The sequence below is a fragment of the Sinohyriopsis cumingii genome, chromosome 12 (genome assembly GCF_028554795.1).
Source record: "Sinohyriopsis cumingii isolate HCF-2022 chromosome 12, ASM2855479v2, whole genome shotgun sequence".
NCBI lineage: Eukaryota > Metazoa > Mollusca > Bivalvia > Unionida > Unionidae > Sinohyriopsis > Sinohyriopsis cumingii.
This window is the reverse complement of record NC_142972.1, coordinates 37,948,408-37,970,845: the sequence shown is the minus strand read 5'-3', so window position 1 is coordinate 37,970,845 and position 22,438 is coordinate 37,948,408. Positions and strand designations below refer to the sequence as shown.

General features: G+C 34.1%; 1 protein-coding gene across 1 annotated transcript in view; it reads left to right on the top strand.

The window, feature by feature from the left end:
- Window positions 1–22,438, top strand: part of LOC149786276 (inositol polyphosphate 5-phosphatase OCRL-like) — a 254,292-nt gene that overhangs the window by 208,485 nt on the left and 23,369 nt on the right. The window contains exons 25-26 of the mRNA XM_089976660.1: window positions 11,125–11,252; window positions 13,293–13,404. Of these exons, the coding sequence (XP_089832786.1) occupies window positions 11,125–11,252; window positions 13,293–13,404 (240 nt within the window). The remainder of the gene's footprint in view (window positions 1–11,124; window positions 11,253–13,292; window positions 13,405–22,438) is intronic.

Sequence of the window (22,438 nt, the reverse complement as noted above, 5' to 3'; positions counted from 1 at the left end):
AATAAAGGGATATCAGTGCTTGCCAAGGAAGATATTGATTTTGCAAATCAAAAATTTCATTAATCATGACAATTTTGACAATTTAATGAAAGTATCTCTGTGTAGTAAGGTTTAACAGTGTCTACAAAGTTGATTATAATTTCTACTGATTGGTTTTTATTGTGATTTTGAAGCCCTGAATTTATGAGCTTGTTTGATACTACATACTTCTCTCTCCTTAGATCATTTCTTGAATTTACTCATGTATGAACTTTAATTATTCTTTATTTTATGAGTGATAGATAATTAAGAAATAGTTAGCTATGAAAAGGAAAAGGGCCTGGACACCTGCTTTGGCTAAGGGCATATTAACCTGACAGTCCGGGCACTAGTTCAAGGGCCATCCATACCCAATAATGTTTCCCTTTTATGTCATAAATAACTATCACTTTTGTTGTATTGAACAGTCTTTCCATCATCCACTCAGTATGTTCTACATTGTGACATGCCAGACAATGTCATCTATTCATATGGACCAGTCCATATGTGATATGCACTGATCACTATTACTTCCATTCAGTGTACATGACCTGCTGTGTCACATGCAAGACATAGAATCATCTGCTTATATGGACCAGTCCATGTCTCACATGAACTAGTCACTATCATAAAATTAGACTACAAGGATGTCCATAAAATATTTGATGACATGTGATCAGCTTTCAGCCAGTAGTTTGAAGTTTTATATTTATGATATGCAGTAATTATGTGTAGTGAAAAGCAGTCTTTAAAATCATTGAAGAGAAAATATTGAAGCAAAACCAGTAAATTGATATAGAAATTTGAAATTGAAGGTTTTCCCCAGATTTAAAGATAAAAAGGTCCTTGAGAAAACATTCTGGGTCTGTTTAGTACAAAAGTAATTGTAAGATGAATAATCAAAATAATTGACGATGGGTCAGAAAAGTCAAACCACCATTATAAAGAGTTAGAGTTTGATTTTCCATAATCAGATATGAAACATTTGTTTGTTTTTAAGCTTTTCAACTATTTTAGACTGCATCTTCCTCAAAAAATAAAAGCTTTAAATTATTAGAGCCTTCTGTTGTTTAGTACAACTCAAGCACCAGACACAAGGCAAACCCTTTATAATTCGTTTAATTTTACAGCATACAAGCAACATTAACAAGTGTGTACAAATATTGTGCATTAAGACTATAGAAAATATCTCCAACTGATTAAAGTCAATGATTTATCAGTTCAGATAAATCAAACCAGTCATCACCCTTAAAATTTGTATGTGTTGGTCCAAACCTTCTTAAGTATTATGTTATGTGCCATGCTTACTGATGCCTTCCATGACTATGACACTTGGATCAATAACAGATACCAGCTTGATGGCAAGCTCTTTAATCCAATGAGACTACTGGCAAAAACAAATTTACAGGAAATGACTGTTCATGATCTCCTGTTTGTTGATGACTGTTCCCTGAATGCCAAATCTGACTATGACATGCAAAAGAGTCTGGACCATTTCTCTTCAGCTTGTTACAATTTTGGCCTTACAGTTAGTATCAAGAAGACAGAGGTGATGCACTGACCTGCACCAAGAAAGCCCATTGAGCCTACCATAACAGTAAATGGCCAATTATGCCATTGGGAATAATGTTCCATACAAATGGACCAATATATGGAAAGCTTTTTCAATACAATTCCTTATGTTAGTATAATTAAATTTTTGCTGCTAGCAAGCCTTAATTTTGTAATACTATCAAGTTCTCTTTGGTAAAGAGATTGTTCAAGTTGACTTGAAATGGCTTTTCTAGACATTTTATACATAAATTTTTCCTTTCTAAAGAATATTGTCCTCTTAGAATTATTATATAGTTCATTGTATTCTGAAAATTGTCTATAAATTGAAAACATTTTCTTATCTTTGAATTACAGCTACGTATATGGCTCCAAATTATGTTACAAATGGTCCAAGTATGGCTGCATACAGTGTATAACTTTTAGCTGAGATGACTGTACTTATAAGGAACGAATGTTTAGATTTTATTAAGTAGCCAAGGATAAAAATTAACCTTTTTTGCAACCAGTTTAATGTCAACAGATAGATTGTTACCTACAACCATTACATCCTCCTTGGTGCAATGGCCAAGATGGAACTGTCCAACAGACACTTAGGTTTTGTACTGATTGTTTAATTGTCTGTTACTTCTGAGATGGTCAATTCCAGGTGCAATATACCAGTAGATGAGTTAGCTGCCTCCTGAACAAATATCTAAGCCAAAATATACTACCTGAATGCATGTATAGTGCAACCCCTCTGTAACGCGAATTCGATTATAACGCGGGCGTGGCATGGCTCCTGACATTTTGTATATTCATTCGCTCATGAAAATATATTTTTTGTTTAAAGTACATAAATAGTATATAAAAATTTTATTACATTATGGGAAGAGATTGTGTATGAATTCGAATTTAATATTATCGTGGCATGGTTCCTGAAATTTTAAATACATGTATGTGTATTTTTCTCGTACCAGGAAAGAATATTTTTTTTAAGTATGAGAAATAGTGTGTAAAATGTTTGTTATGATTCTGGGGAAGAGTTCACATATGAATTTTAATATATACAATCGTGGCGTAGCTTCTGAAATTTAACAGTATCACCAGGTTCTTGGCGGTGTTATTAGACGCAATCAGTTTACCAGTAAACAGTGTCTGCTTTATTAGCTGGAAATTGAAAGGGTATGAAATTGTACATGCATTCAAGTGATTCGTGACCATTGCAGGCCTACTGCACTTAGTTCTCAGGTTTTACATGTGTATGGGGTTTGATTATGAACTCGTTATTAATTTCCTATTTTTTATTAAAATATTTTACCGTTATGGAAAAGCATGTTCACAAACACAATTTCTTCATTGCACTTTGTGCCAAAAAAAATAAATTATTATCATTTTGGGGAAGAGATCTTGTATGAATTCGAATATAATATGATATATAATACGATCGTGGCATGGTTCTTGAAATGTTAAATACATGTACGTGTATTTTTCTCGTACCTTGAAAAATAGATTTTTTAAAGTAAGAGAAATAGTGTGTAAAATGTTTATTATCATTTTGGGGAAGAGTTCACGTATGAATTCGAATTTAATATTATTGGCATGGTTCCTGAAATTTAACAATTTCACCAGGTTCTTGAAGTGTTATGCCAAAATAAACATTATCGGAAATGTTACTTATTACTGATCCATGAGTAAAGCCAGTAAGTCGTCTTTGTGATTGTCTTCAATTAATTCTGTTTACAATCGTTGCTCAAACAATAGCTGACATGTGTTCCTTCTTTAACTGCATTCACAGCCAAGCAGCAGACAATGCGGTGGTTGATAAAAGATTCTCACAGTTTAATAAACATCAAAAAACGAAAACCGCCAAGATGTTCTACTGGGCTTGGCGGTGCTATTAGCAGAGTTGCACTATATGTATAGGGCTTAATAGCTTAATAGCATGTGAGCACAATACAGGTTACTGCATTAAAAAGAGGGAAGGGTTCAGGAAATCAATGAATGAAACCATGTTTATTACAATTTACAAATGATAAATTTATATGATGAATTCTTCAAATAGAAAATTACATCATTTGCCTGAGAAAACTTACCAAAAAAAGGAATGTTGTTGTTGTTGTTGTTGTGGGGTTTAACGCCATTTTTCAGCACACGATAGGCTATACATGGCGGCCAGTATTAATGGTGGAGGAAGAACCCGGGAAAACCCCGGAAAGAACCACCGACCCTCGAGAAGCTACTGGCAAGCTTTCTCACATACCCACATTGAAAAAAGGAATGTAGAAAAACTTCAAAATTTTTAAGAATACATATTGAAGTGTTCTTTTGGAATAAATCTAATTAAAGTAACAGCAACAACATCCATATTAATAATAATAATAATAAAAATAATAATAATAATAATAATAATAATTATAGGATCTGGTATATGATATTTGTTCAAAAGCCATGTTTGATAGTTAAACCGCCATTCAGATATGAACTGTGTTAAGTGGCCAGTTTGGTCTTTTTCTGAAGGTGACTGCTTTTTAACTGTATTTTTAGACTTTAGATATCTTGGCTTGTCAACCAGTTCAAATAACATCATAGATCATGACTAATCAAATTCAAGTTAATGAAGAATGAGAAAATGACAACAAATTATTACCTATATAAACAGTCAGCCAAGTACTTAATAAGAAAGGGAATGTGCATTAGAGGTGTGCACATACATCTCAAACTTGGCTTTCTTTAAAAACATGTTATATTGCTTTTGAATTAAGGCTCGCAACACTAAAAAATTTGGGACACTCTTAATTTTTTTCAAAACAACTTTTGTATTCTCTATAAAAGTTGGGACATGAATTCATAGCAGTATTTCCATCTACACTAAATTTTGGAACACTTTAGAAATTATTTTTCAAATTGACATATGGGGTAATTTATCAACCACAATTTTATACATAAGTTGTAAAGCTACTGCTTCCATTATTGAATACTGGTGATGTCATAACTTAGGTTGAGATACTTGTTAAGTGATCACTAAAGACATTTAATTTTTATGTTTATTTTTTATTTCTATTTAAAATATGTATAATTTCATTTCATTAGAGTGATGGAAAGATGGCAGACACCCTCATCTTGGGAGGAAAATCTTCCTGGCATGGAGATTCACAAGAATATGCCTGTGATTATTTTTATGTATGCACTTGTTATCCAGACATTATAGTAATATTATAAAACTTGAACAAAATTAAATACTTCATAAATAATTTATTTGATGGAGTATGACAAAGGTTCTATAGACTTATACAGGCATATGAATGTATATATTACAATTATTTCCACCAAAAAGGGGGCACAGTGGCTCAGTGGTTCGCATTCTGGACTCGTGACCAAATAGATGTAGGTTCAGACTCTACCATCAGATCAGCCTGGGCCAGCTTCTGGAATGTGTCCGTGGGCAAGGCAATTTACTTCTGTGGTGTGTCTGTGGGCAAGGCAATTTACTTCAGCTGCATTGGCACTAAATAACCTACTTGTTTTTGCAGAGCCATAAAACACCAAATAAACAACAAATCCTTATACCAACTTTTATTGAATAAGAACATCATTGCTCTGGTAGCCTAGTGGTTAAAGCATCTACCTTGGATGCAGGAAGTCAGGGGTTCAAACCCTGGCTGAGTCACACCAAAGACTTATAAAAATGGCATTAGCAGCTGCCTTGCTTGGCGCTCAGCATTAAAAGGTTAGTGGACTGGTAGACCTGGTGTCAGAATAATGTTACTGGTTGGGACATGATGCTTCATGTCTGCAGGATGATGCCCTAGTGCTAGACATCACTGTAAACTGTAAACTGTAAACTGTCACACTGCAGACATCGTAGCAAAATGACTGAAAAATTGTTAAGGCTATGTTAAAAATCCAGAACACACACTAAAACAAGTGTGGCCTTTGGCAGACTATGCACAAATGTGCGGGAGCACAGTCGTAAATCAACAAACAAAATTTAAGGTCTACAAAGCCATTGTATAGCTGACCCTGCTGTATGCTTGTGAAACCTGGGTGGTGTACAAATGCCATGCCAAGAAGCTGAACTATTTCCAAATGGGCTGCCTGAGGAAACTGATGAGGATAAGATAGCAGGACAGGGTCCCAGTCACTGAGGTTCTCACATGAACAGGCATTTCAAGCATCTACACTCTGGAGTGACTTCCAAAGATCTTCTTTGGTGAACTAAAGAAGAGAAAGTGTTGTCAGGGTGATCAAAAAAACACTTCAAAGACTATTTCAAGTCATCCTTGAAACAATTCAACATTGATCCTGATTCTTATGAAGATCTCACACATGATCATTTCACCTAGGAGAATCTCATCCATACTGGTGCTACAGACTACACAGGCAGTGCAGAAGCATGAGCAGCATAAATTTCAGAAAAGCACCACATTCTCTGTAGATCAAGGAAACCCAAGTGACAAGTGAGCCACAGAACATAGCAAAGCACAATTGGCATGATCAGTCACTCTGATACTCAGGGAAACCAAACCAAACATTGATGTCATGGTCATCTTCGAACTCATTGGATGAACAACATAAGAGGTTTATTGGCAAAACCCCATGTAGATATATGGATATGGAGAGGAGTGGAGACAACAATATTTTCAAGACATGACTTACCATTCAGGAGGAATAGGAATAACTAATAACAAGATTTTCAGGATGTTTGCTGTGTTAGCCATATATGGTGTGAGATATTCACCATATTTGTTTATGACCAACTAGAAATAATAAGTCTTCTGGGTGAAAACCATATCAGGATGACTTTATGTTCAAGTAGAGTTGTGACAACAAGATTTTTAAGAGTCAACTTCCGTGGTTGCCATATTGGATGTCCGATCAGCATAGTTTTTATCTAAGACAAACTAGACTTCATAAGAGATCATGTAGTGAAACATCATGTTGATATGACCATCTATTCAGGATTAGTAATAACAAAACTTTTAATATGGCTGCCATGGCAGCCATATTGACATCAGATAAGCATCATAAAGGACCTCATAAGAAGTCTTTTAGTGAAAACCCTATATTGATATGACCATCCATTCAGAAGGAGTAGTAATAACAAGCTTTTCAAAATGGCTGCCATGGAGCCATATTGTATGTCAGATCTATACCACTTTCATTTAGGACCAGAGACCATAAGAAATCTTTCAGAAAAATCTCCACATTGACCATCCATTTGGGAAGAGTAGCGACAACAAGATCTTCAATCTGGTTGATCTGGTGGCTATATTTGATGTTAGATTGGCGACATAGTCATTTAGGAACAAGTAGATATCATAAGAAGTCTTCTAGTGAAAACCCCATATTGATATAAATATCCATTCAGAGAGAATAGCAATAATGAGACTTTCAAGGTGGATGCCATGGTGGCCATTTTGGATGTCAGATGAATACCACTTTCAGTTAATTTAGGCCAACTGGACATTAGAAGAAATATTTTAGCAAAAACCCCATGTGGTCCAACCATTCAGGAGGAGAAGCAATAACAAGATTTTCAAGCTGGCCACTTTGGTGGCTCTATTAGATGTCAGATTGGCAACATTGTCATGTATTACTTTGTCATAAGAAGTCTTCCTGTGAAAACTCCATGTTAATAGGACCATCCATTCAGGAGAAGTAGCAGTAACAAAGTTTCAATATGACAGCAGTGGCAGCACTATTGGATGTCAGATCAGCACCATTTTCATTTAACATGAATTATACATCATAGGCAGTCTTTGAGTGAAAACCAATGTTGATATGACAACCATCCATTCAAGAGGAGTAGCGATAACAATATTCTCCTATAGGATTTCCAAGCAGCACTATTTTCATTTTGGCTCAGCTATACCGTGGGATGAAATTATGCAAAGTTTCATGGCAATCCTTGAAGTAGCTTAGGAGGAGTCATTGATAACAAAGTTGTACAAAAGGACAGTTGGATGAGGACAAAAGATCATTCCATACTCACTTCTGGTCTATGACCAGTAGAGCAGAAAATCAGACTTGAAGTTGACATAAAATTTAACATGTTTGTCTGTATGCGTATGATCATTGCCTTATTAGATTTTCATGCCATTATCACAGTTTGTAATTTTTCACAAATTTAGAGCAGAAATCAGTTGTCTTGGACAAATTCAATTCTGATGAAAATTTTGTGATTTACAACACACATCTTATGGATGATACAACCCATCAGAGTGATTGAAAAATCTTGGTAATTGGTACTGCATTGTATCAGCATTACTGTATCAGTATTACTGGTACTCTGTCCAAAAGAACAAATACATGCATGTTGTTTACAAATTGTCCTATGTTAATTATTTAACACTGACATTGCTTTTTAGTTTCATTTAGCTGCAAATATGTATCATGTTTAGGGCAGATTATATAATGTATATACTCACTTTTAAGACCAGTCTAACTACAAACTGCATAGACCAAGATGTGCCATCACAATATGCACTGGCAGATCTAGGTCTTTTGGTTTGTTAGGTGTGTGTGAGTGAGTTGGATTTTTAACGTGGCTTTAACAATGGTTTGTTAGGAGTATTCAGTATAATAAACAATATAGACCTTGATCTGCAAGCAGATTATGTGATGGCAGGTCAGGATCTTTGTTGTTTGCAGTTGTACTTGACTTATATACAAGGATATACAGTGCTTTTGGATAGTCTTTGAAACAGAAAAGAACAGGAGTAGTATGAGATATTTCAAAATGTATTGATCAGATTTACTGTTGTTTTATATACAATATGTATAAATCGGTGTAATTTGTGCTACTGGAAAAAATATTGCATAATGCACTGGCAGATCAGTGTGTATGTTGTTTGTTCTACTGATTATTACTCCTAGCAAACTTCATAGACACAGATGTGTTGGTGCATTATGTGACAGCAGATCTTGGTCTGTGAAATTTTGCAATTTGATCCAATTTATAAGAGTATATATGGTAATTAACAAAGGTTACAGATAGTGGATTTTATCTGATGACAGGAGTATAAATTACTTTTAGTGTGGCCAAATTCAACAGTAGCCTGTCACTTCATAAGCTATAATGACCACTACTTGAGACAGTATGAATTGGTTGATACTGTGTGCTGTCATGTTCGTTGTAGTACTGTGTTTGTTTACATTATATGGTCAATGCCAGGGGTAATGTGTTGGCAAACAGCTAGTATCATCATGAAAGAGTAAGGAGTATTGGGAAATAGAAAGGTTTGTAAGTAGATAATTTACTTTATTTTGTAGCTTTTACAAGGCAGGCATTAATGACCTATTGTCAGAGTTTATTAGAGTCCATTAAACTGTCTGAAAGCAGTCATTTCTGTTCATTGTTTCTATTGTTTGGGGTTTGTTTTGCAAATGCTACATAAAATTGCTGTATAAATAAAAAGAGGTCAATGCTTGCATTAAAATGAATGCTTTTGGCTGCAATAAACATTTAAAGCTCAGATATGTCAGTTTTATTTAAACTTTTTTTTAAATCTCCATCACTATTTAACCCCATAGCCATCGTTGCTTGCTATGCCATTTATCTCTGTAAAAGTGTTAACATCACTAACCTCAAGCAGCAATAGCAGTTTAGATATTACAAAAGATTTTAGGGAAACTGGACAAATGAAATGACTAAATTTATGTCTGAATCCCCACTCAAATCATTACTCGGCACTTACAATAATTTCTAATAATTTGATGACCTGTAAATAAAAAAAATGGGATGAAATTGGCAAATTGCAGTACCTTGCAAAAATCTTAATGATACTTTCCAGGTGACCTCAGTAGTAATAGCAAACCAGTATTTTCTTCATCTTTCACTCATCCAGATGTTAGGGAGTAGAAAAGTAGATTTCTTTTGACCACTCTTGATGACAAGTTTTAACTTTATTCAGCATATTACAGATTTTATTTACATTAAAATAATAATTCCATTAGTATACTTCTAAAGTACCATCTATTACTCACTTGTAAGTTGATTCAAACTGCAAACAACAAAGATGCTGATCTGCTGTTGCATAATATGCTTGCAGATCAGGGTCTGTATTGTCTGTTCTACTAATTACTCCTAACACATTGCACAGATCTATTTCTGCCAGTGCATTATTTGATTGCAGATTTGGGTCTATGCAGTTTGCAGTTGGACTTGTCTTATATTCATGTGTATACAGTAATGGATATTTCTGCAATGACACCGCACATAGCTGTAAACATTTTTTCAAAGGACTAGTTTTTTTTTTACACGAGTCACTCTGTATTAACTTCAGTGCTAACTATCAATGATTTGGTCAGAATAAATTATGCCAGAGATGCAGATTTTTAATTGACAGATATTGGCACACAAAAGTACTGAAAAATATAATTATTGAAGATGTTCTCTATATCTGACTTTTAAGTGTCATAAACTTTATATTGTCTCATATACAACACCATAAATAAATATAGACCTAGATAAATTAAAAAAAGGATGCCTAGATAAGTATAGACCTAGGTAAAATTAAAAGAAGGATACCTGGATAAACAAATATAGACATAAATAAGATAAACAAATGATGCCCAGATCAATACAGTGTAAATATATGTGTGTGTGTGTGTGTGTATATATATATATATATATATATATATATATATATATATATATATAGATTCAATAAAAGTACAATAGCTGGGTAGATAAATATATACCTAGATAAAATAAAAAGGAAGATACCTGGGTTGGTAAATATAGACCCCCTGATAAAATGAAGAAAAGGATACCTGGATAGATAAATATAGACCTAGATAAATAATGACACCTAGATAGATAAATAGAGATTAGTCACATGCATAATCTGTTAGTGTATCTTATGTTTTTCAGCAAAACAAATAAGAACTTTAAAAAGCATGTGCAGAATATAATGTTAATGTGTAGCTTATGTAAGTAAAGAGATACCCTGGAGGCTTAGGATGTAGAATAGACCCATTGTGTTCTCCTGTACGTCATAATTGGGTTAATGGTTAGTGTGCTATACTCTGACAAAATGGGTGCTGATGCCTCCAATGTAAGTGGTAGACTTAGAGTTGGAAAAAATGAGAGAAGCATTAGCAGGATAAAACCACCAACAGTGGATGTACTGGAGCTGGACTTGAGTAAGTTAGGCATGGACATAATTAAATGACAAGAAAGAATCTTCTTTATGTTTCAGTAATGTAAATCCTTTAATTGACAGTAATTAGTGACATATTATGAATTTGTTTATTTTTTTAGGTACTGTATCTGTTTTAATATTCACATTTTCAGCATCACTTAAATTGATGGATTGAAAAAGTATCACAATTCTTTTCACAAATGGATCATAGCTGTTTATTATCCTGGTTCAAAACTTTTTTTCTTCAGTAGTATCCAAGAAATCCATGAAAATTGATCCCCTTTCAATAGTAAATTCACAATAATTATTTTTCAATTTCAGTTCCAATCCATATAATTTTCCACATTATTTGGTGGTAAACATTACTCAATGTACAGTACAATACATTTTTAGCCTGTCTTATTATGTCCTTAACTCACTGTAAAAGCCGGCTGTATACATTCGGTTGCTGAGGCCCTGTTGCTGTTCCTTGAAAGTCTTCCTGAACCTGTTGTACCTTACATCTTGTACAGTAGATGCCTTGACTGTTCTAACAGCTTTCTTCTGTGTAAACAGGTAAGTCAGTCTTAACAGACAGGTAGCTGGAGATAGATAAAACAAAAGATAAACTCCTTCTTACATTTATATTAAAAATTTTATGAAAATATTTTGAACTTGGACCATCAGGGCCAAATATTTTTGTTACAGCCATTCCCAGTCAACATTTTGGATGGGTGGAAGTGCAGGAATTGTCCATGAAGTTTGTTTGCTATGCAGATTGCATGTTTTGTTAGTGGGTGATTAATCTCGGGATGTGTAGTTGAAAACAAGATTTTTTTTCTTCTCAAATTTGTTTGTACTCATTTACATACCTGCCTTAACATGATGTCTCACACAAAAATATAATTTGTGATTCCCAAATTCATGATGTTTATGTTTTGAAAACACAACTTTCAGTCATTATAGCACCCAAAAAAAATGAGGGAGAGACCTTTTTTGATACACCAGTGTATGTCCATAACCTGTATAAACAGTAAACAGTTGTGCTTAATGATCTTGGAAAATTATCACCTTGGGGCAGTTTATAAAGTTGATTGTCATAGAAGTGATTAAAACATGAGTTGAAGATAAACAAACCCTGTTGCACATATTATTATTATAGGGCTAAATTTAGTTATTTCAGGTGCTATGGTGTTTATATAAGTTTTAGAAGAGAAGATATATTTGTTTATAAATTTTCTAAATTCACTCCAAAAATTTAATAATAGTATGTCTAGGATAGAGGAGTAACTCTACAGTCACTGTTAATGTAGAGGCAGAGATTTGGGGGAATACAATGTTATCAGCAGCTACTCAAATACAATGGTGTCAATTTAAAATGCTGAGAAACTGAACCAAAAGAGATGTGTTTGTAAAGCTAATTAAAATCAATTATAGCAAGTTTGCCTTAATACTTAAACATTAAAATTAGTGACCAGTTGAAGGGAAATTTGAATCTCTTTTAGTAGGAATAAAGTGCTTAAAATAGAGTTGGGTAGTTATAGTTTAATTTTGAATTAATTTGCTCAAAAAGGATAAAGTTGCAAGTAATTTCCTACTCAAAATAATATTTTTGGAAATTCTAACATACAGTATCAGTGGGAAAAGAGTGTGTATGGAGAGTACATATATGGCTTTATTTTGGATTATATAATTTAGATTCTGTGCATTTTAATATGTAGAGTTAGATAAAGGGTCTGCACCTAACACAATCAGACCAGAAGTTTAGTTTTAGAATAGGTCTTCAAGGAATGTTCTCTCTGAAGTCTGCTAGGATTGTTTAAAAAGCCAGGTCGTTGTTGTTGTTGTTGTTGTAGGGTTTAACGCCATTTTTCAGCACAAGATAGGCTGTACATGGCGGCCAGTATTAATGGTGGAGGAAGACCCCCGGAAAGAACCACTGACCCACGAGAAGCTACTGGCAGGCTTTCTCACATACCCACATTGTCCGAATCTGTGACTCGAAGCCACGCAGACAGAGGTGAGATGGCAGTGATCCGTAACGGAGAGCGCTTTAGACCACTCGGCCACTCGGGGCCCCTAAAAGCCAATTCAAACATAGTGCAAAAATACATTATCTTATGGGGTAAAATGACAAAATGTCCTGCCTCAAAGGATAATCCCCTGAAAATTAAATGATTGGTCCCTAGTCTACTAACTGTTTTAACTTTGAAAGTATTTTAAATCCTTCAGATAAAGATATTTTATTTTTATTCAGATTTCAATATCTAGTCACGTTCTGTAAGTTTATATGTGTAGATAACCTTGTTCTCAAATGTACACCTGTCCACCACTTTTTGGAGATTATGTGCACTGACTCCTCTTGACACCTCAAAATACAGATCCTTAGTTTAAAAATAAAATGGTAGGGTTATCGGGTATGCATTTATGTTCCCAAATTTTTTATATACATGAATGTACAGACCACAACATTCTGCAGTCACGAAAGCTTCTTCTTAAAGCTCTAAAGCTCTATAGAATGTGTTCATATTACAGTCTGACCTTTTTTTTAAATATACTGTTTTATGCATCTTAATGATACTTTATTTAATCAAATTTTAACTTTTAATTTTGCAGGTGTTACAACAAGCCCCAGAGTGTCATCGAACTGTCTTTAAGTATGTTTGTGCCTTCTTAAGGGAGCTGTTGACTCATTCTGAGAACAACAATCTTGAAGTCAAGTTTGTTGGTAAGTAATGTATCAGTAAGGTAAAAGTGGCAGGACCAGACATTGGGTGTGGGAGGAGGATCAGTCGTACAGTTAAAAATAGCATACTTTTGAGTGATGGGGAGATCAGTTACATAGTTAAAGTAGTACTCATGTACAGGAGTTGTGAAGAGGGGGAGAATCAGTAATACAGTAATACGGGAGTGAGGAAAGGTTAGTCATACAGCTTAAACAGCATGCTTTTGAGGGAGTGAGGAAGAAGCAGTCATGCAGTTAGTTATCCATTTTAAACATGTACAGTGAAACTTCCATAAATTGGGCACTGTCAGGACCAAATATTTTGACCCTTGTATAGGGGTGTTCAGCATACTGAGGTTCATTTAATCTTGCAATGACTTTATGGGACACAAATATGTGGCCAGTCTACAGAGATCAGATTACATGAGGGCTAATTATGGGAAGCTTCACTCTATAAGGAACCATTCCCTTCTAAAAAAATTAACCCACCCACCGCATTGCCTTATAAAACTTCTAGATTTGCCATTGATTATGAATAATATAGAATATCAGTGAAAGAATTGTGCATTATCATGTTTTTGTTGAAAGAGTCCCAATTATGGCATCAAAATTTTATAAAAGGAGAGGGGTTCTTTCACCTTGAAAGTGTAGTTGTTGCATACCTTAAGTAAAGCTAGGTGACAAATGCAAAAGTAAGTTAGACTTTAAGTAAGTTCAGCACTTAATGTAGAAATTTCATGTATATTGGACATAATGTTTTAAATTTTAAGTTTATAACTTGAGATATTTAACACAGATTTGAAAATTGTGAGATGCAAAAATTGCTGGTGTAATGTTTCCAGAAAAGAAATTAAGCACTCCAGGCATAGTTTACTATGTGAGCAACTGACAAAGCTTACAATATATGTATTTAATTTACAGTTACAGCAGTTATCATTTCAGGTTATAATAAGTTATTTTAAGTTATACACTGTGTTTAATTTACAGTTACAACAAATTATCATTTCTGGCTATAATAAATAAATTATGTTAAATTATGCATGGTATTTATACTGAATCTAAAATAAAATTTCAATTGACACCTCTCCCAGTTAAATCTACAACATGGATCGTTTTGATGTTTATTACACAATGGTGAAGTTGTCTTGAAGGTACATACTAATGCTTTGTGCTCAGATGTCATTCTTCCAAAAAATGAGATACATAAATTGTTAATTAACATTTTTTTTAAGTCCCCATAAAATGTTGCTTTGCTTCATAAACATGTATAACAACGCAAAATTTAAAGGCTTGTTTGGGGCCCCGAAGGGTCTAAAGCGCTCACCGTTACGGATCACTGTCATTTCACCTCTGTCTGCGTGGGTTTGAGTCCAGGGCTTGGCTAGCATGGGTATGTAGGAAAGCCTGCCAGTAGCTTCTCATGGGTTGGTGGTTCTTCCCTGGGTTTTCCAGGGTTCTTCCTCCACCAGTTATACTGGCCGCCATGTATAGCCTATCTTGTAGTGAAAAATGGCGTTAAACCCTAGAACAAAAACAACAAAGGCTTGTTTAAAAAAAAATATTTCACATGGTGATTCAATGAGTATTCTATGTTGTATAGGATATTTAAAGTTAGCACATCAATACTGTATGACTTTGAGTATTGTATTAGTAGGTGCATTGATTTTCTGGGACTCCATATCATTTTATACTGTGGAGTCCCGGTGGCTAAGTGGTTTGCTTGCCAGGCTTGTGACTGAAAGGGTAGAGATTTGAATCCTGCAATAATGTATCCTCGAGCAAGGCACTCTACTCCAGTTGCCAAGACACTGAATACTCTATACATGTACTTGTGCTGCTGTACCAAAACACACCAAACCAAACCAAAGCAAATCAGTCAGTCATACAAGGTCACAAACAAACCATACAAACAACTTTTTCCCTCTGATAACCTTTACAACATCTTTTCAAATTAATTTTTTTAGATTTTCATGCAGAGGCACTGAATGATTTGTGACAAAATAACATTGATGATGACATCACATCACACTGATCTGATATATTTTCCAACATTTGGCATGGTCCAATACCAAATCTTTATGACTCAAACGTTGAATAATGATAACACAAGAAACTGATTCAAGTTACCATAATATACTCACTTATAAGTTGATTCAAACTGCAAGCAGCAAAGATCCATATCTGCCATAGCATAATGTGTCTGCAGATCAGGGGCTACATTTTCTTTTCTACTTATTCCTTTTAACAAGTTGCACAGACCCAGATCTGCTGGCACATTATGCATTGGCAGATCTGGGTTTGTGCATTTTACAATTGGGCTCAACTTATAAGCACATAGATATGGTAAGGTCTTTTTCAATACTCGGTCAGTATCCTAAAATAAAAGTATACAAGGAAACTACAGTGTACAAGAAAACTGTTTAAAGATGCATAATCCTGAAAGATATACATCAGTGACTCTTGAAAGGTTCCTAATATTATTAGTCCGTTTTGATAGGTCAGTATGAATGAGATGTGTTTAAAAAAAAAAACATTGTCTTCAATTGCCCCAATCACCTTGACAATCAGTTTCAGTGTGAACTCATAATTTGTATAGCTTATCACCAGTGTATATCACATAGCTTGTCAAAACTCAATTATGTTTTCTATAGTTAGAGAATGATTGTTACTGTGTTCAGCTATCTGCATTTTATTGAATTCACCTCAGTGTCACAAATGATCTATTGTTTGACACGCTACTGTCAGAAACGACAAATGTTCATTATTCCATATATTCCACTTGGGAATGATCTTTTGTTTCTCAGCAAGTTATTATTTTTTGATGCACCATTATATTAACCTCCACACAACCAGCATTTCACAAGAAATACAAGGTGTAAACATTTGGATGTTTAACTTGAAATCTAAATAAAACTAATTATCTTCCTTTCAAAAAACCATCAAAGGATATGGTGGTTCTCATTCCAGTTACTGTAAGTCTTCCAATAGGCCACCCTTTCAGGAGTGAAAAATGCCCTTTTCATGTAGTTGACCTTGAAATTAAAAAGGGTAAAATGGTCGAAATATGCTACAGTATTTTGGTGTTGGGCAGGAATGCCTTTAGAGGATGGGGTGGTGGGAAACTGCTAGCAGCCTGTCTTCATTGGAGCCTCTGAAGGAACTATTGTAGTCTCATTGGTTCATTTTCCAGCTTTCAAGCCATTTTCTGTTTGTTGAGTATGTCTGCATACATGTACTTATGGTAAAAAAATTAAAAAGCACTGAAACATTGATATTATTTGCCCTTTTAATTGGTTAAATATTCTCACACAAATGATTTGAGCTATTAAATTCACAACGAAAAATAATTAAACTTGTTTTTTTTATTATTTTGATTTTTTCATGAGATCTTTTTGGAATCCATCTTCCTCCAATTTGAAAATACTGTATTGTAATATCCAGTGTTCAAAGACTGCCGCTTATGAATACAACTCTTTGATTTGTTTTTCTCCAAGTCAAGAGAAATATTTAGGAATTTCAGCCCAATAAATGTCAATTAATAAACTTTTCTTCTAGAAAATAAAACAGTTGTCTGTTGCATTTGATTATAGTCAGGTACATTTACTTTGCATGCCATTTTGTTAGAGTTTAGCTAATACAAATATGAACCAATTTCACAAATATTTGTTATACAGTGATGATCTTTACCCTGCTAATATCTCACATGAAGATACCATTGATTTTAACAAGCGTCTGCTCTCAACTTTGTATAAATATGCAAGCAATAATGATGTCTATCACCAATGTTTTCTGATATCTGTACAGGCTGATTCCCATTTTCCTGATTTATAGAGCATAATGGATTGCTTGTATTTGACATTGGGCCAACCAGCCTCAATATTCATTTCCATTAACAACATGGCCAATTTCATTTTTCTAGCATACCTTTGAAAATTTGTACTACTGAGTCATGTGGAGAGTGATCATTTGTTGATCATACAGATGATTTATAAATGGTCAGGGTGCTTTATCAGGATCGCCTGATCAAACCTTCCGATTTATTGACCTTGTTCAATATTGGACACAACATTTTCAAGATGAACTAGAAAATCTTATTTATTTTATGGCAGATTTAATATGATCTATGTTCTAGATTTACCATTTGTTTGAAAATTAGCTCACAAAATTGCTCACATACAACGAATTGGTTGTACATTAAAGAAAACATGCAGATTTTAGGTGGATGGATGGAATGATTGATGAATAAATTTGATTGATTGATTGTTTCTTTGATTGATCACCCTTTTCCCATTCTTATTCCACCAGCTATTTACATTGCAGGATAAACCTTGGAATAAAAATTTGGAGTTTGCAAGTGAGACATTTTTGTAAAATATTAATGGCTCTGGATACAAATTTTGACCTTCACTATTTGGCTCAGTTCCAACTGGATGTGTTTGAAGTATGTCTATGTTTAATAATTTCTAGCTTTCTATTATCAGTTTCAGTAGGATGATAAAAGTTATGCAGTCTATTTCATCATAATATTTTATAATGAAAGCATTTGGGATCTGGATTTAGCTTGAATGCTAAAAATAAATTACTTGCTCTGCAGCCTGTGATATAATGGAAATGCATTCAGTATCAATAGACCATCTTGGAAATGTCAAATCCTGATTAGAGATGAGGCATTAGGTCCCTGTGGGAAAATTAGAATTCCCAAAGTTTTATATATTTATGATGAATTTGTCAAATAAGTTTGCATTTTTTAGATATGATAACTTATAATGTCAAAATTTATATGTTTTGAAATGATCTTCCCAAATAACATTGGCAGTATAAAATCATTTTAATGAAATGTGTTCATTCCTATATGGATTGTGAAAAATAATTATAGAGTTCTTGTAGTAAATATTGAATGTATTTTTGTCATACATCACCATTCTTCTTCCCTATGCTATTATCAGTAAGATTCCAGTATGTTAACAATACCAATGTCACCACAAAATTATCTTCATTTAGCCTCTCACAAATTAGTTTCTTTATTCAATACCTATTTTTTACTGCTCTGGTGGCCTAGTGGTTAGAGAGTCCGCCTTAGATGCAGGAGGTCGTTGGTTCGATCCCCAGCCAAGTCATACCAAAGACTTACAGAAATGGTACTAACAGCTGCCTCACTTGGCGCTCTGAGCATTAAGAGGTTAGTGTTAGGACTGGTCGGCTTGGTGTCAGGATAATGTAACTGGGTGGGACATCATGCTCTATGTCTGCGACATGATGCCCCAATGCTAGGCATCACTATAAACTGCCACACTGCAGACATCGTAACGAAATGACTGAAAAATTGTTAAAGCTATGTTAAAAATCCAAATGACCACAAAAAAAACACACACTCAATACCTTTTTAAATAATCAGCTAAAACTACATCAAAGGACCAGAGTTTAACAGTAATACCAGTAGTACCTCTCATAGACTCTTACATGTCAGACAAAAAAATAATCCAGTCCTTCAGATGTTTTATTTTTCTTGTGTTTTTACATTTCCTACAACTCAATGACCACTAATCACCAGGCATGACTTTTTAACACATTAACCCCTGCCGACGAGTTTACGTGGCAGGAGGTAGTAGTCTACTGCTGAGCTCTGTAGCATCAGGGTCATGTATGATACACTAAAGTGGGTGATATTATAGAAAGGTAGACAGATGTAGCTCTACAATGATACCAAATAATCTTGAAGTTCTAGTTGCACTACAAAATACAGAGGGAAAAACCTCATTTTTTTTTTCCATTTAAAATTCACCCGTGGTCGGAATCCAATTTTGTGTTTGGATTTTAGACTTTTTGGTCTCAGATCTAAGGCAGACCAGTATGAACTGCAAACAGACAGATTAACTTTTGCAAACTGTAGGATAAGATGGACATTTGGAATAAAGAGTGGTCTTGATACGAAAGAAATGGGTCCGTTAAAGAAAAAAAGAGAAAAAAAGAACTCCAACTTTTACCATTCTGCTCATGCGCAAGCCAAATAGCCAATGAAAAACAATGTTTCTAACACAACTAGGTATTAGGTTATTTGAAAATCACCTGGAAGTTGATGTGTTAGGATGTATTCAGAAATAGCTTTCAAAATATGTTCCCCACTCAAATTTCAGGCAAAAATGATAAAAACCTCCAGGGGTTAATGTGTATTAGAATTTTTTGAACATATGCCATCAGAAAAATGACATTGTTCCTTGTGTTGTTAATTTGTTTGCCTTAGTGGTTTTATTCCAATATTTGTTGTAATTTATTATGGCTACTTTTTTGAACTGTTAGATTTTACTGATTTTCATGTACTGGTAATTACAAAAAAAGTAGTCTAACTGTAACGTGTTGATGTGCAGTAAACACCAAATCAGACTTTAACATAAAAAAGCCAACTCAAATGCATTGGTATCAGAACTGGTCAAACTTGCTTCATTAGGATTAAGCCTTCAGTCTGTATTTGTTTTTCTAAATAGAAACCAGGAGCTCTCAATTGAGTAATATATTTATTGCCAGAATAGGGTCTTAAATCCTCAGCACTGTTAGGTCAGTAATTTGGTTTTTAATGTCTCAGAGGGCAATTATTTGTCCAAATTTATCCACCCAAAAGAGCTATTGAGATGTTAACATAGATACGTCTTATTTGGATCTATGGTTGTAGGACTTCATTGATGCTGCTCTGCAAACTGCAAATGTGATATCTAGCCAGGTTATAAGTCATATACATTAAACTTGGGCATTGGTATTCATGAAGGTGGTAAATTGGACTGGATCATAGGCATGTGATAAAAGCACATAACATACCGTATATACTCTCTTACAAGACAAATCCAACTGCAAACTGCACATATCCAGATCAGCCATCACATAATGCACTGGCAGATCTGGGTCTTTGCAGTTTGTTATGGGTAATCAGTAGAACAAACAACAAAGACCCTGATCTGCAGGTGCATTTTGCTGTGGCAGATCAGGATTTTTATAGTTTGCAGTCTGAATTGGTCTATAAGTGAGTACATATAGTAGTTGGAGAAATTAATATTTGCCATCATTTGCACTTCAGGCTGATTATCTCCTGAATTGATCAAACATGGTCTGTAAATATTGCAAATGGAAGTTGTATAAACTGGTATTGGGAGCAGATAGCATCACATGTAAATATGCAGTAATACATGTACAGGTAGACACGGTTCACCCTCTCTAATCAGAGTATGCCCTTCTTTGTCTTCATACTGAAGAGTGTTGAGGAAAATGCTAAAGGCATAAAGCCACTAAGGTCCTGACAGCAGTGTGACACAAAGAACACAAGTAAAACATTACATGTTGCTCTTGTATCATTGAGTGCACTAAACTTAAAGTGATTATCCATTTAATTCCTTGGGTCAGATCCTTAATTTTCCTTTTTTATTTACTTTTTTAATCAAATATCTTCATCAGCAAATTTACAACACTATTTGTGAGTGTAAATTTGCTTCACACACCTCCAGAAAATCATTGTATTGAATAGGATATGTATTTATATCACTGAGTGTACATACATTTATTTTTCTTAGCTTATCAGTATACATATGACTATATTGTACAACAGTCTCTTAAGGTGTAGAATGCAATGCCTCCACACCCAAGTTCCACACAAAATATTGCTTGTGAAAAATATAATGATAGCTTTCCTTATACCACTTTTATTTCACACTAGTTGATGTATATTCTTTCTTAGAAATTGATAGAAACTCTAAGTCTCTTGCATCAAACACTATTGATCTTTCTCTAGCAGCATTCTTATGTCCTAATACTTCTAAGTCATGCAGCTGATGAGAGCTTCATTGAGGAAGTTGTTCCAGTGATTGTCTTGATTTTCTAATGTAATTCTCAAACTTTAAAAGGCATTACAGTTCATTTAATTTTATAAAATCCAGCTGACTCGCACATTTGTTTTGATGACATGTCATTTGTAAACTAGTAGTATATATGATAGATGGCTGCAAATGTAGAAGAACTATTAACTGCAGTTTTGTTTGTATATTTGTCTCCTTGACATTAAAGAGGTTTTGTGAAGATTGCAATGTTAAAATCTTAGTCTACTTCACTGGGATGGCATGAAGTGTCTCATTTTAAAAGTAGAGAAAAACATATCTTTGTAGCAGACAGGTCCTGATTATGTAGAAATGTTTATTTGTTGCTATTAATAGTCAGATTTTGGAAAAATCAGCTATGGGGTCCTGATGATTAGACTTGTTTGTGCAAATTTAGTGTTCAGTATTTCATTGAGATAATGTTTTTAAAAAGGTATACATGTTTAATTGTACAAGGCACATAACCATCATAATGTACATGTTCACAAAGAGTGGTAATAATAAAGACTAGAACATGTAAATTATGATGGTTATGTGCCTTGTACAATTAAACATGCATACCTTTTTAAAAATATTAGCTCAATTTGTAGGATCGCTTTTATCATTGAAATTGCTTGATTGCTATCTCTCTCTTGTGAAACAGAATATGATGAATAGAATGTTTCTTTTTCATGTTGGTTTTTATAGAATAATATTGAAATCTTGTTATAAAAACTCTGAATTGCAATTAGTGGTAAATGATTAATGTATTTCCATTCAAGACTTTTGATTCCACACCACTGACAAGTTAATTGTTAACTCCCAGCTAAATATAATCTTTGTTCTGAGGTTTTCCATTTCTGGCAGTAATTTTCCAATCTGTGGGTCAAATTTTTTTTTTTGGTGGGAGGGTACCCATAATTCAATGTTTTGGAAGATTGTTTTACAGCAAATTACATAATTTTTCCTCATGGGCAATTTCATGTGCACTTGTTTAAATCTCAGAGTCTTGTAAAGTTAAGTTACCTGCAGATACTTGCACCAGTTAAAGCTTGAATTCAGTGGAAGCTATTGCAGTCAAAAATTTCAGATTACTGGGTATAATGCATTATCTTTTTTGTATGACCACCATATGTAATAATGTCTGCCCATCCCTTTGTTACCTGATTGGTTTCTGCATAATAACTGGAGTTATCCACCAT